Here is a 12,708-nt window from a genome sequence, read left to right as displayed (position 1 = left end):
TTCCTTCATAAGATTGGACTTTGACGGTATAATCTGGCGTTGTTTCCCTTTATTCACGGCGAAACATCAGTGTTTCTCTTCCTCACATTCTCCTAAGAACGAGGCTTAGGTCCGCATCCCAAATGGCAACCGATTCCCCTATTCGTGGACTACTTTTGACGAGGGGGATGGGGGAGTTATTGCAAATCGCATGGCGACCACATCGGTGTGTGTTTGTGTGTGTGTGTGGCTGTCTGTTTCGGGGGCCATAGTGCAATATTTTTTTTATCAGAGCCCTATGTCGGGACTAGGGTGCCATTTAGGAACAGGATTCAGACTGGGTTTAGTAAACCCAATAGACACAAATGTATTCAGCTGCTCAGTAAACAATATTACTCTGACACATCAAGGGGATTAGGTTGTAGAATCAGCTTCGGTGGGTCTGAGTGTGTGTGTGTGTGTGTCTGTTTCTGTGTCTGTCACTGTGTGTGTGCACGGTCACATACATACATACATACATACATACATACATACATACATACATACATACATACATACATACATACATACATACATACATACATACATACATACATACATACATACATACAGTACATTTCTTCAGCATCTCTTCAACTGTTTAAAGAAAAATGTCTGTTGTACAAGCATATCATTGCTCAGTTTACATTATGTCCCACACCGTCTTCATCTTTACCAGTGAACCAACCATCCAATTTCCCCACCCTATGGAAATAGATCAGTGGTACGGTCCAATCAGATGGGGAACTGGTGATCCTCTCTGTGGAAACAGACCTGGTGGTACAGCCTTTTGGCTACGACTGGCTGCTCTTTCCTCCTCTCATAGTTTGTTGTCAGCCTCCGTTCATCCTGTGCTCACTATAATCCTTTCCACGGTGTTAAGTCTCTCAGCACGCTATGACACGTACAGTACATCAAAGCGCTAACACACTTCTGCTTCACACGCCAGCCACATGCTACATACTGAAACTGAGCACATGCACCATGATATGTGAGTGGTGGGTAGCCTCTGTAGCCTGACAGCAGTGTTGTCAGTGATGTCACCGGCTGTTACACCTGTTGTGGCATTACCTTGGTTCGTAGTCATACAGTGGGGCAAAAAAGTATTTAGTCAGCCACCAATTGTGCAAGTTCTCTCACTTAAAAAGATGAGAGAGACAAAATGAGAATATACATCACATTGTAGGATTTTTTTATGAATTTATTTGCAAATTATGGTGGAAAATAAGTATTTGGTCACCTACAAACAAGCAAGATTTCTGGCTCTCACAGACCTGTAACTTCTTCTTTACTCGTTACCTGTATTAATGGAACCTGTTTGAACTTGTTATCAGTATAAAAGACACCTGTCCACAACCTCAAACAGTCACACTCCAAACTCCACTATGGCCAAGACCAAAGAGCTGTCAAAGGACACCAGAAACAAAATTGTAGACCTGCACCAGGCTGGGAAGACTGAATCTGCAATAGGTAAGCAGCTTGGTTTGAAGAAATCAACTGTGGGAGCAATTATTAGGAAATGGAAGACATACAAGACCACTGATAATCTCCCTCGATCTGGGGCTCCACGCAAGGTCTCACCCTGTGGGGTCAAAATGATCACAAGAACGGTGAGCAAAAATCCCAGAACCACACGAGGGGACCTAGTGAATGACCTGAGAGCTGGGACCAAAGTAACAAAGCCTACCATCAGCAAGGGCATTGAAGATGAAACGTGGCTGGGTCTTTCAGCATGACAATGATCCCAAACACACCGCCCGGGCAACGAAGCAGTGGCTTCGTAAGAAGCATTAAGGTCCTGGAGTGGCCTAGCCAGTCTCCAGATCTCAACCCCATAGAAAATCTTTGGAGGGAGTTGAAAGTCCGTGGTGCCCAGCAACAGCCCCAAAACATCACTGCTCTAGAGGAGATCTGCATGGAGGAATGGGCCAAACTACCAGCAACAGTGTGTGAAAACCTTGTGAAGACTTACAGAAAACGTTTGATCTCTGTCATTGCCAACAAAGGCTATATGACAATGTATTGAGATAAACTTTTGTTATTGAGCAAATACTAATTTTCCACCATAATTTGCAAATAAATTCATTAAAAATCCTGCAATGTGATTTTCTGGATTTTTTTTCTCATTTTGTCTGTCATAGTTGAAGTGTACCTATGATGAAAATTACAGGCCACTCTCATCTTTTTAAGTGGGAGAACTTGCACAATTGGTGGCTGACTAAATACTTTTTTGCCCCACTGTATGTGAATCATACCATATGTGAACAAGGTATGTGTGTGTGTGTGTGTGTGTGTGTGTGTGTGTGTGTGTGTGTGTGTGTGTGTGTGTGTGTGTGTGTGTGTGTGTGTGTGTGTGCGTGCGTGGGTCTAAATGTGTTGTGAACTGCCTGTAAACGATCAGCCTCACTGTTGACCCTTTAAAAAAAACATAATCTCCCTAAGGGATTCTGTCACTCTGTCATCTCTGTAGTTATCTCTGTCTTTGTTTTACCACAGTCTCCAGATCAGTTATTTGTTCTTCCTATTGGAGATCAAGGCATTGAAATGAGGACAGCCTGACCATGGGTCTGTCAGCATCTTGTTTCATACCCATACTGAAGTCTGAGATTGTGTTTATGGTTCTGTCCCAAATGGCACGCTATTTCCTATATACTGTAGTGCATGACCAATTACCAGAGCCTTATGGACCCTGGTCAAAGTTAGTACACTATATAGGGAATAGGGTGCCAATTGGGATGTATCCGATACCTTAACTCAGGAGAGGAGTTAGTGCTGAGTGTGAGGATGAGCAGTGTGTACAGATGTAAAGAACATTTTGTGTAGGTTCAGAGGAGAGGGAGGAGAGGGGAGAGGAGAGACGGAGGAGAGGGGAGAGGAGAGGGAGGAGAGGGGAGAGGGAGGAGAGGGAGGAGGGAGAGGGGAGAGGGGGAGAGGAGAGGGAGGAGAGGGAGGAGAGGGAGGAGAGGGAGAGAGGAGGAGATGGGAGAGGAGAGACGGAGGAGAGGGGAGGGAGAGGGGAGAGAGGAGAGGAGGGGGAGAGGGAGGGGAGAGGGGAGAGGAGAGGGAGAGGGAGAGGAGGAGGGGAGAGAGGGGAGGGAGGACGGAGGAGGGGAGAGGAGAGGGGAGAGGAGAGGGGAGGAGGAGGAGGGGAGAGGGAGAGGAGGAGGGGAGGAGAGGGAGGGGGAGAGGGGAGGAGGGGAGGGAGAGGGGAGGAGAGGGGAGAGGAGAGATGGAGGAGATGGGAGAGGAGAGGGAGGAGAGGGAGAGGAGGATGGGAGAGGGAGAGGAGGAGAGAGAGGGAGAGGAGAGACGGAGAGAGGGGGGAGGAGGGGGAGAGGAGAGGGAGGAGATGGGAGAGGAGAGGGAGGAGGGGAGGAGAGGAGAGATGGAGGAGATGGGAGAGGGAGAGAGGGAGGGAGGAGGAGAGGGGAGAGGGGAGGGAGAGACGGAGGAGATGGGAGGGAGAGACGGAGGAGGGGAGGGAGAGACGGAGGAGAGGGGAGGGAGAGACGGAGGAGAGAGGAGGGGGAGGGAGAGGGAGGGAGAGGAGAGGGGAGGGAGAGACGGAGGAGAGGGGGAGAGGAGAGACGGAGGAGAGGGGAGAGGAGAGACGGAGGAGAGAGGAGAGGGGAGGGAGAGACGGAGGAGAGAGGAGAGGGGAGGGAGAGACGGAGGAGAGGGGAGAGGAGAGACGGAGGAGAGGGAGAGGAGAGGAGAGGAGAGGGAGAGGAGGGAGGGAGAGGGAGGGAGAGGGAGGAGAGGGGGAGGAGAGAGGAGAGGGGGAGAGGAGGGGAGAGGAGAGGGGAGAGGAGAGGAGAGGGGAGAGGGAGAGGGGAGAGGAGAGGGGAGAGGGGAGAGGGAGAGGGAGGGAGGGGAGAGAGGAGGAGAGGGAGAGGAGAGGGGAGAGGGGAGAGGGAGAGAGGAGGGGAGAGAGGGGGAGGGAGAGGGAGAGGGGAGGAGAGGGGAGAGGGAGGAGAGGGAGAGGGGAGGAGAGGAGAGGGAGGGAGGAGAGGAGAGGGGGAGAGGGAGAGGGGGAGGAGAGGGAGGAGAGGGGAGAGGGGAGGGAGAGACGGAGGAGAATGCCCCTCTGAAGCTCTCCGATCCCCAGATGAACTTCTTATGTCTTTTAAAAAATGTATCTCACCTTCACTGTTCTCTCTCTCTCACTCCCCCTCTCCCTCTTTCTCTCTCATCTCTCAATGTTGCATGTTGCCTCTCACTGGTCTTACTCCCCCCCCCCCTTTCTCTCCCTTTCTTTTATCTGAAGCTCTGTGTGGCAGCCTATCAGGGCCACACACACACTGTCCAGCGAAGCTTGCTGTGCTCTACATTAATCCACCTTTCCTCTGTGCTCTTTAATTCTCTGTAAATTCCCCCAGTGAAGGGGTCTTGTGTATATGTTAGAGTGTGTGAGTGAGAATGTGTGTGTGTGTGTGTATTCTGACTGCTTCCATTGTCAGGACATCGTCTTTTCTCACGCATGAGGAGGAGTGAAACTGAGCTGGAGGGACAGTGTGAACGAGGGAAGGAGAGAGAGAAAGGAGAAGGAAAGTGGGAGAGAGAGGGATGGGAGTTTGAGGTGAATCCGTCGATGGAGTGGTGAGCAGGAATGCGTGCAGCTGTGTGTGTGCTGGGCGGCTAAGCGGTGACGTGAAGCGACTGACACACATCTGGAACGGCTTCAGCAGCTGCACCTGAAGAGGAGGGATCCCAAATCCTCCGCTCTCTTTCTCTCTCCTGCTCTCTCCCTCGTGCTCTTTTTTTCTCTCTCTCTCTCTCTCGCTCTCTGTTCCTCTCTCTCTCTCTCTCTCTCTCCATATCCCTCTCTCTCTCTCTGTGTGTGTTTTCGCCCGGTGCTCGCCCAAGCACTGGAACAGTTACATACTGAGCATCAGAAAAGCAGTGGAAGAGCAAAGAAGAGGAAACCCGAAAAAATAAAGAGAAGAGGAAAGAAGAAAAAAAGAAGAAGAAGGAGAACTACTGCGGAGCAGTGGAGAGAAGGAAAAGAGGAAAACTGCCTCGGACTAAGAACTGTCTGTATTTGACAGGGTCGTCAATGAGAGAGGGAGTATGCACGATTCAAGAAAAGGAGACGAGAGGGTGTGACAGAGAGGAAAGACAGTGGGTTATAGAGCTGGAATGCGCTGACACTAAGGACCTGGCTTCTTCTCTGCATTTGGCCCACCACCTCCTGCTGATCCACAGGTTTGAAGACTCACTCGCTCACGCACACATACATACATACACACACACACCCACCCACACACACCGCTCTGTTTGCTTTGGAGGATGAGCCCAGGAGGCCCTGCCAGGAGAAGAGTACACCTTCCAGGGACCTGTTGACTCTTCCCGCCCCTTCTCTCTCTCTCTCCTCCTCCTCCTCCCCTTCTGCCTTCCCAAAAGTGCCCTCTTCCCTCTGGCTGCTCAGCCCAGCCTACCTGCTCCAGTCAGGACTCGCAGAGCTGAGTGGGAGACACACTGAGGAGCCCTGAGACCTGGAATACCCTACCCTTTCACCTACCCCGGACCTGGCACTAACAGAGACTGAGAGAGACCGATAGACTGAGAGTCCCTGAGACCTTTCACTGACTTTCACCAGAATGTCTAAAGCTTCGAGGCTGGCTCGGCCCTCCTCAGTCGGTGCAGGATCCAAGCTGCCATCCTCCCGTAAGGAGGCTCCGGGAGGGGCCCGGGCCAGGGTGGTGAGTGTGGGGGAGAAGCTGATGAGGGCTGGCAGCGACGGGACCCTGACCAAGCAGAGGGCCCTGGCTGCACAGCAGCAGACAGACAAACAGCAGAGCCAGATGCAATCTCAGACCCAGTCCCAGAGCCAGAGCCAAAGCCACCTAAGCCAGGCACAGACTGGGGACACGGGGGCCCAACCCAAGAGTAGAATCAGCCCGCCTAAAGCCTCGGCCCTCCCACAGGGCTCTATGCACAGTAAGTACTGGACCACACTCATATTGCTTTACCACTGTGAGACTGGTGTGTACACCCTAGTGTCAAACTAGGGACATTGTTGGGTTTTCGTAGCTGTGGCTGCCACCAAGAGCTTGTGAAAAGCGAGAATCAACAACCTCTGAATAATCAGTCTCACACACAGAGCACAGAGTGTTGTTTTTTTTGGTAGTAACTCTTGTACTGTAGTGTCATTAGTGTAATAGTAGTATAGTAATTGTAGTAGTTACAGTGGATGGGTGCTGGTCTAGTTTCAGTAGACTGGTGTTTCCCAGACTCGGTACTCAGGACCCCAAGCGGTGCACGTTTTGGTTTTTGCCCTAACACTACACAGCTGATTCAAATGATCAAAGCTTCGTGGTTGGTTGATTATTTGAACCAGCTGTGTAGTGCTAGGGCAACCCTGCAGTAGACATTGGCCGCCAGGGCAGTTTCCTTACGCCCATACTACTCAGTTTATGACTTTTTTTTTGCCCTGTGCATTTATCAGTGTGGTTGGCTACATTTCGTTAAGAGAGGATTAGTGGGCTATCTGTTTGTTGAGTGTGTATTGGTCAGACTGGTATGTTGTGTGGTCCAGGATTAGATCTACCTATCAGGGCTCCGCTTCCTGTCCCTGTCCTGTTCATCAGTCAGACTAGTGTGTTGTGTTGTGTATGGTCCAGGATTAGATCTACCTATCAGGGCTCTGCTTCCTGTCCTGTTCATCAGTCAGACTAGTGTGTTGTGTTGTGTATGGTGCATGGATCAGATCAGCACTATGTATCCTATCCTGGGGGATGCTGGGAGTCGAACACATTCCTCACCTGGTCACATGACTGGAGCCCCGTCACATTGTTGTTATCTCTGTGGGGTGCGGATTAGGGAAGGGTGCAGGGGGTCTGATCCCTCACTTTTGGCCACATCGTCACATTCCCACACCCCAGTGAGCTTAGATTTAGCACAAGAGGAGAGTTGAAGGATGCGTCCCAAAAGGCAGCCTATTCACTTTATAGTGCACGAGTATCGCCCGGCCCTCGTTAAAAGTAGTGCACTATATAGGGAATAGGGTTCATTTGGAATGTACAATGAACCTGCCCATGGTTTTACCGTGCCGTTGTCTTGAAGTCTTGAAGGTTAAGTCTAAACCATAAGCAGGTAATGTAGGAGGAACTTTTTAGGAATAAGTTATTCCCTGTTAGTTTTGGTGAGTAGCTGGTATTCAGGTACAGGCGTATTGTGTAAACCCTCATGTTTATTTGAATGACAGACTGGCAGTGTTTTTGTTACGCTGCCTACGCCCTCTGTCAATCAAGATGTTTACTTGCAGTTACACACACACATGCACACAAACATTTACATTTACATTTTAGTCATTTAGCAGCCGCTCTTATCCAGAGTGACTTACACCTATTGCACCATGCGCACACGCGCGCGCGCACACACACACACACACACACACACACACACACACACACACACACACACACACACACACACACACAGAGTGTGTATCCCGTTATTTCAGGTGTGAGATCTGAGTTGTGTGTTTCTGGTCTAACTCCGAGACAGTCGGTTGGGGGGAGGGGAGACGGGGGAGAGACAGGGGAGACAGACAGGGATTTGGCAGGGGGGAGGGTGGTGGTAGGAGAGAGGGGAGGTGTGGGTGTGAGTCAAACTTTCGGGTGACAGAAGGAGGTCAGGAATGTGAGCAGGGCATGCTGGGAAGTCTGCAGATCTGTAGCACTGTGTTGTGTGTGTGTGTGTGTGTGTGTGTGTGTGTGTGTGTGTGTGTGTGTGTGTGTGTGTGTGTGTGTGTGTGTGTGTGTGTGTGTGTGTGTGTGTGTGTGTGTGTAACCCCCCCCCCACACACACACACACACGCTCACACACCTCCTTCCTCCCTCCGTTTCCCAGTTGTTCCTCCCTCCAGTATAAAGTCAGGTTGTGGGTTATGAGGGGCAGGTCTGTACTGGAAACCAGATGTCTCCCAGTCTGTGGCTCTGTGTGCTCACTCCAACATCTTTACACAAACAGACCACTGGCCAGGAGGACTCCTGCCCTTCCTACATGCAAACGCCCGCACAAACACACACACACACAAGTCTTCCTCTACCTCGGTGTCTGTGTCTCTTTCACTCTCTTTTTATTCCTACATGTATCTGTCTCTCTGTCTCTTCCTCTGCCTCTCCATCTCTGTATCTCTCTTTCTCTCTCCCCCTCTTTCTACTGAAGCGTTCACGTTTTTTACTCATCGCTCTTCTGAACTGAAGAATGACTTTAATCCATGCCACCGCACCACACACTCTAAAAAGACTTTCAAACAGAATACACGATCTGTGTATTGTTGCAGATGGAGGCTTGGAGGAGTCAGCTCCGTGTTTCTCTATGTGAGTCGGAGTGATGATGACGACAAAGACAGAATTCTCTTCACATTTCCTGCTGAGGCCTGCATACAAACGCTGCAGACGCTGTAAATATTCCATTGGTAGAGCTATTTTGGGCGCTGTTGTTGCTTTTTTGACAGCCCTCATTCACTGTCCGCCTGTCTCTCCTTGGATAGTGCTTCAATGATTTAGCAATTTCTCGAAACAAATACACAGTGGCACCCACCCACACACACAGTTGATAAGCACCTCGTGTTTATCAACTCATTTAGGCAGCAGGTAGCCTCGCGGTTAGAAAGGTGAGCCAGCAGCTGGAGTTATCATCATAGCCTCGTACATTTCACCTCTTTATAGACCGATATCATCCATACAGGTTCCTAGGTCGAGCCCAGGTCCCATGTTGTCCTGATTTCAGTCAAGACATCTAAGGCCAGGCATTGGGCATGAACAAATCTGTGTTCCAAAATGGCACCCTGTTCCCTGTATAGTGCATAATGGCCGGAACGGAGCAAATGGAATGGTACCATTCCCCAAATTCTGCTTCAGTCATTACCTCAAGCCCATTGCCACCAACCTCCTGTGCATGACAGGTGATTCACTTGTTAAATTCACTCCAATCAGTATAGATGAAGGGGAGGATTTTTAAGCCTTGAGATAATTGAGACATGGATTGCGTATGTGTGCCATTCAGAGGGTGAATGGGCAAGACAAAATATTTAAGTGCCTTAGAATGGGGTAAGGTAGGGGGTGCCAGGCACACCAAATCAAATCACATTTTATTGGTCACATACACACAGTTAGCAGATGTTATTGCGAGTGTAGCGAAATGCTTGTGCTTCTAGTTCCGACAGTGCAGCAATATCTAACAAGTAATATGTAACAATTCCACAACAAATAACTAATGGAATAAGGAATGGAATGGAATAAGAATATATAAATAGAAATATAATGATGAGCAATGACAGAGTAGCATTGGCTAAGATGCAATAGATAGTATAGAATACAGTATATACATATGAGATTAGTAATGCAAGACAAGTAAACATAATTAAAGTGGCATTATTAAAGTGACTATTGTTCCATTTATTAAAGTGGCCAATGATTTCAAGTCTGTATGTAGGCAGCAGCCTCTCTGTGCTAGTGATGGCTGTTTAACAGTCTGATGGCCTTGAGATAGAAGCTGTTTTTCATTCTCTCGATCCCAGCATTGATGCACCTGTAATGACCCCGCCTTCTGGCTGTTAGCCGGGTGAACAGGCAGTGGCCCGGGTGGTTGTTGTCCTTGAAGATCTTTTTGGCCTTCCTGTTACATCGGGTGCTGTAGGTGTCCTGGAGGGCAGGTAGTTTGCACCCAGTGATGTGTACCCTCTGGAGAGCCCTGCAGTTGTCGGCGGTGCAGTTGCCGTACCAGGCGGTGATACAGCTTGGAAGGATGCTCTCAATTGTGCTTCTGTAAAAGTTTGAGGTTTTTAGGTGACAAGCCATATTTCTTCAGCCTTCTGAGGTTAAAGTGGCGCTGTTGCACCTTCTTCGCCACACTGTTTGTGTGGGTGGACCATTTCAGTTTGTCAGTGATGTGTGTGCCGAGGAACTTAAAACTTTCCACTTTCTCCACTGCTGTTCTGTCGATGTGGATAGGGGGGTGCTCCTTCTGCTGTTTCCTGAAGTCCACGATCATTTCCCTTGTTTTGTTGACGTTGAGTGAGAGGTTATTTTCCTGACACCTGACATCCTCCCTGTAGGCTGTCTTGTTGTTATTGGTAAATCAAGCCTAGCACTGTTGTGTCATCTGCAAACTTGATGATTGAGTTGGAGGCATACATGGCTACGCAGTCATGGGTGAACAGGGAGTACAGGAGGGGGCTGAGCACGCACCCTTGTGGGGCCACAGTGTTAAGGATCAGCGAAGTGGAGATGTTGTTTCCTACCTTCACCACCTGGGGGTGGCCCTTAAGAAAGTCAAGGACCCAAATGCACAGGTCAGGGTTGAGACCCAGGTCCTCAAGCTTAATGATGAGCTTGGAGGGTACTATGGTGTTGAAGAGATTATAGTCAATGAACAGCAGTCTTACGTAGTTATTCCTCTTGTCCAGATGAGATAGGGCAGTGTGCAGTGGTGGCAGGCCGCGTTGGTGGTACTGTATTATCCTCAAAGCGTGCTAAAAAGGTATTTAGTTTGTCTGGAAGCAAGACGTTGGTGTCCGTGATGTGGCTGATTTTTCCTTTTATAGTTTATGATTGTTTGTAGACCCTGCCACTTAAGTCTCGTTTCTGAGCCGTTGAATTGCGACTCCACTTTTGTCTCTCTACCGACATTTTGTTGTTTGATTGCCCTGCGGAGAGAATAACTACACTGTTTGTAATCGGGAATATTCCCAGTCACCTTTCCATGGTTAAATGCGGGGGTTCACTCTTTCAGTTTTGCGCAAATGCCGCCATCTATCCAGAGTTTCTGGTTAGGGTAGGTTTTAATAGTCAGAGTAGGTACAATATCTCCTATACACTTCCTTATGAACTCATTTACCGATTCAGCTTTTACTTCAATATTATTCTCTGAGGCTACCCGGAACATATCTCAGTCCGTGTGATCAAAACAATCTTGAAGCGTGGATTCTGATTGGTCAGACCAGCGTTGAATAGTCCTTAGCACGGGTACTTTCTGTTTGAGTTTCTGCCTATAGGAAGGGAGGAGAAAAACGTAGTCGTGATCAGATTTGCCGAAAGGAGGGCGGGGGAGGGCCTTGTAAGCATTGCGGAGGTTAGAGTAGCAATGGTCCAGTGTTTTTCCAGCTCGAGTGCTACAGTCGGGTTGCTGATAGAATTTAGGTAGCCTTGTTCTCATATTTGCTTTTTTTAAATCCCCAGCTACAATAAATGCAGCCTCATGATATATGGTTTCCAGTTTGCAAGTCCAGTGAAGTTCCTTGAGGGCCGTCATAGTATCGGCTTGAGGAGGTATATACACAGCAGTGACAATAACCAAAAATAATTCTCTTTGGAGATAATACGGTCGGCATTTGATTGTGAGGAATTCTAGGTCAGGTGAACAAAAATACTTGAGTTCCTGTATGTTGGTACAATTACACCATGAGTCGTTAATCATGAAACATACACCTGTGCCCTTCTTCTTCCCGGAGATATGTTTATTCCTGTCGGTGCAACGCACTGAGAAGCCAGGTGACTGTACCAACTCCAACAGCATATACCGAGAGCCATGTTTCTGTGAAACAGAGTATGTTACAATCCCTGATGTCTCTCTGGAAAGCAACCAGTGTCCTGATTTCGTCAAACTTGCTATCTCGGGACTAATATGCTCGGGAGTGGTAGGTGGTGTGCGCGCCTCTGAAGTCTGACCAGGAGACCGCTCCATCTTCCTCTTCTCCAGTGGAGTTGTTTCGGGTCGGCCTCAAATGCCCTGGGTGGTGCGGACAAAGGATCCGCTTCGGGAAAGTTGTATTCCTGGTTGCAGTGCTGATATTGACGTCGCTCTGATATCCAATAGTTCTTCCCAGCTGTATGTAATAACGCTTAAGATTTTCTGGGCAACAATGTAAGAAATAATACATTAAAAAAAACAATATATTGCAAAGTTTCCTAAGGACTAAAAGCGAGCCAGCCCTCTCTGTCGGCACCATCTTGTGACACCGGTTTGTGTCAAGAGCTGCTGGGTTTTTCTACACTCAACAGTTTGTGTGTATCAGGAAGGGTCCACCATGCAAAGGACATCCAGCCAACTTGACACAACTGTGGGAAGCATTGTAGTCAACATGGGCCAGCATCCCTGTGGAATGCTTTCATTACCTTGCCCCAAAACATTTGAATTTATTTAACTAGGCAAGTCAGTTAAGAACAAATTATCATTTACAGTGACGAACTACCCCGGCCAAACCCTAATGACGCTGGGACAATTGTGCGCCGCGCTTTGGGACTCCCAATCATGGCCGATTATGATACGGCCTGGAATCCAACCAGGGTCTGACACCTCTCGCACTGATATGCAGTTCCTTAGACCGCTGCGCCACTCAGGAGCCCACATTGAAGCTGTTCTGAGGGCAAAGTGGGTGCAACTCAATGTTAGGAATGTGTTCCTCATGTTTGGTATACTCACTGTATAATTAATATGTTGCCATTTGGGACGTAGCCCACGGCTACAGCAGAGGTACGGAGGTGGGTCTGGCGCTGAAGTTGTGTGGCTGTGGCCGGATGATAAGCGTGTGTGACAGGTGACATTTCGGGCGTGTGTTAAGTCTAATGAATTGACGTAGGCCACAGGGCCAGAACTTTAACTGAAGCTGAAAGCATACAGTTTTTCCCTGGAAGACCTCTGTGGTCTAGTGGTAACGCACCCCGCTAGTCACATTCGTAC

At 48.8% G+C, this 12,708-nt stretch overlaps 1 protein-coding gene across 8 annotated transcripts in view; it reads left to right on the top strand.

The window, feature by feature from the left end:
• si:ch211-285f17.1 (sickle tail protein homolog) overlaps window positions 1–12,708 on the top strand; it is a 235,068-nt gene that overhangs the window by 48,166 nt on the left and 174,194 nt on the right. For 5 of the 8 annotated variants that reach the window (XM_064941861.1, XM_064941862.1, XM_064941872.1 and 2 more), the window contains exon 1: window positions 5,453–5,958. The exons of 1 other annotated variant lie outside the window; for it this stretch is intronic. In XM_064941861.1, the coding sequence (XP_064797933.1) occupies window positions 5,619–5,958 (340 nt within the window). In that variant the 5' untranslated portion in view covers window positions 5,453–5,618. Of the gene's footprint in view, window positions 1–5,451; window positions 5,959–12,708 lie in introns of those variants that run through there. 2 more of the 8 variants (XM_064941864.1, XM_064941863.1) reach the window with 1 other exon arrangement.

Source organism: Oncorhynchus masou, chromosome 28 (assembly GCF_036934945.1).
Source record: "Oncorhynchus masou masou isolate Uvic2021 chromosome 28, UVic_Omas_1.1, whole genome shotgun sequence".
Classification (NCBI taxonomy): Eukaryota; Metazoa; Chordata; class Actinopteri; order Salmoniformes; family Salmonidae; genus Oncorhynchus; species Oncorhynchus masou.
The sequence above is the reverse complement of the archived record's forward strand: the minus strand, read 5'-3'. Positions and strand labels throughout refer to the sequence as shown.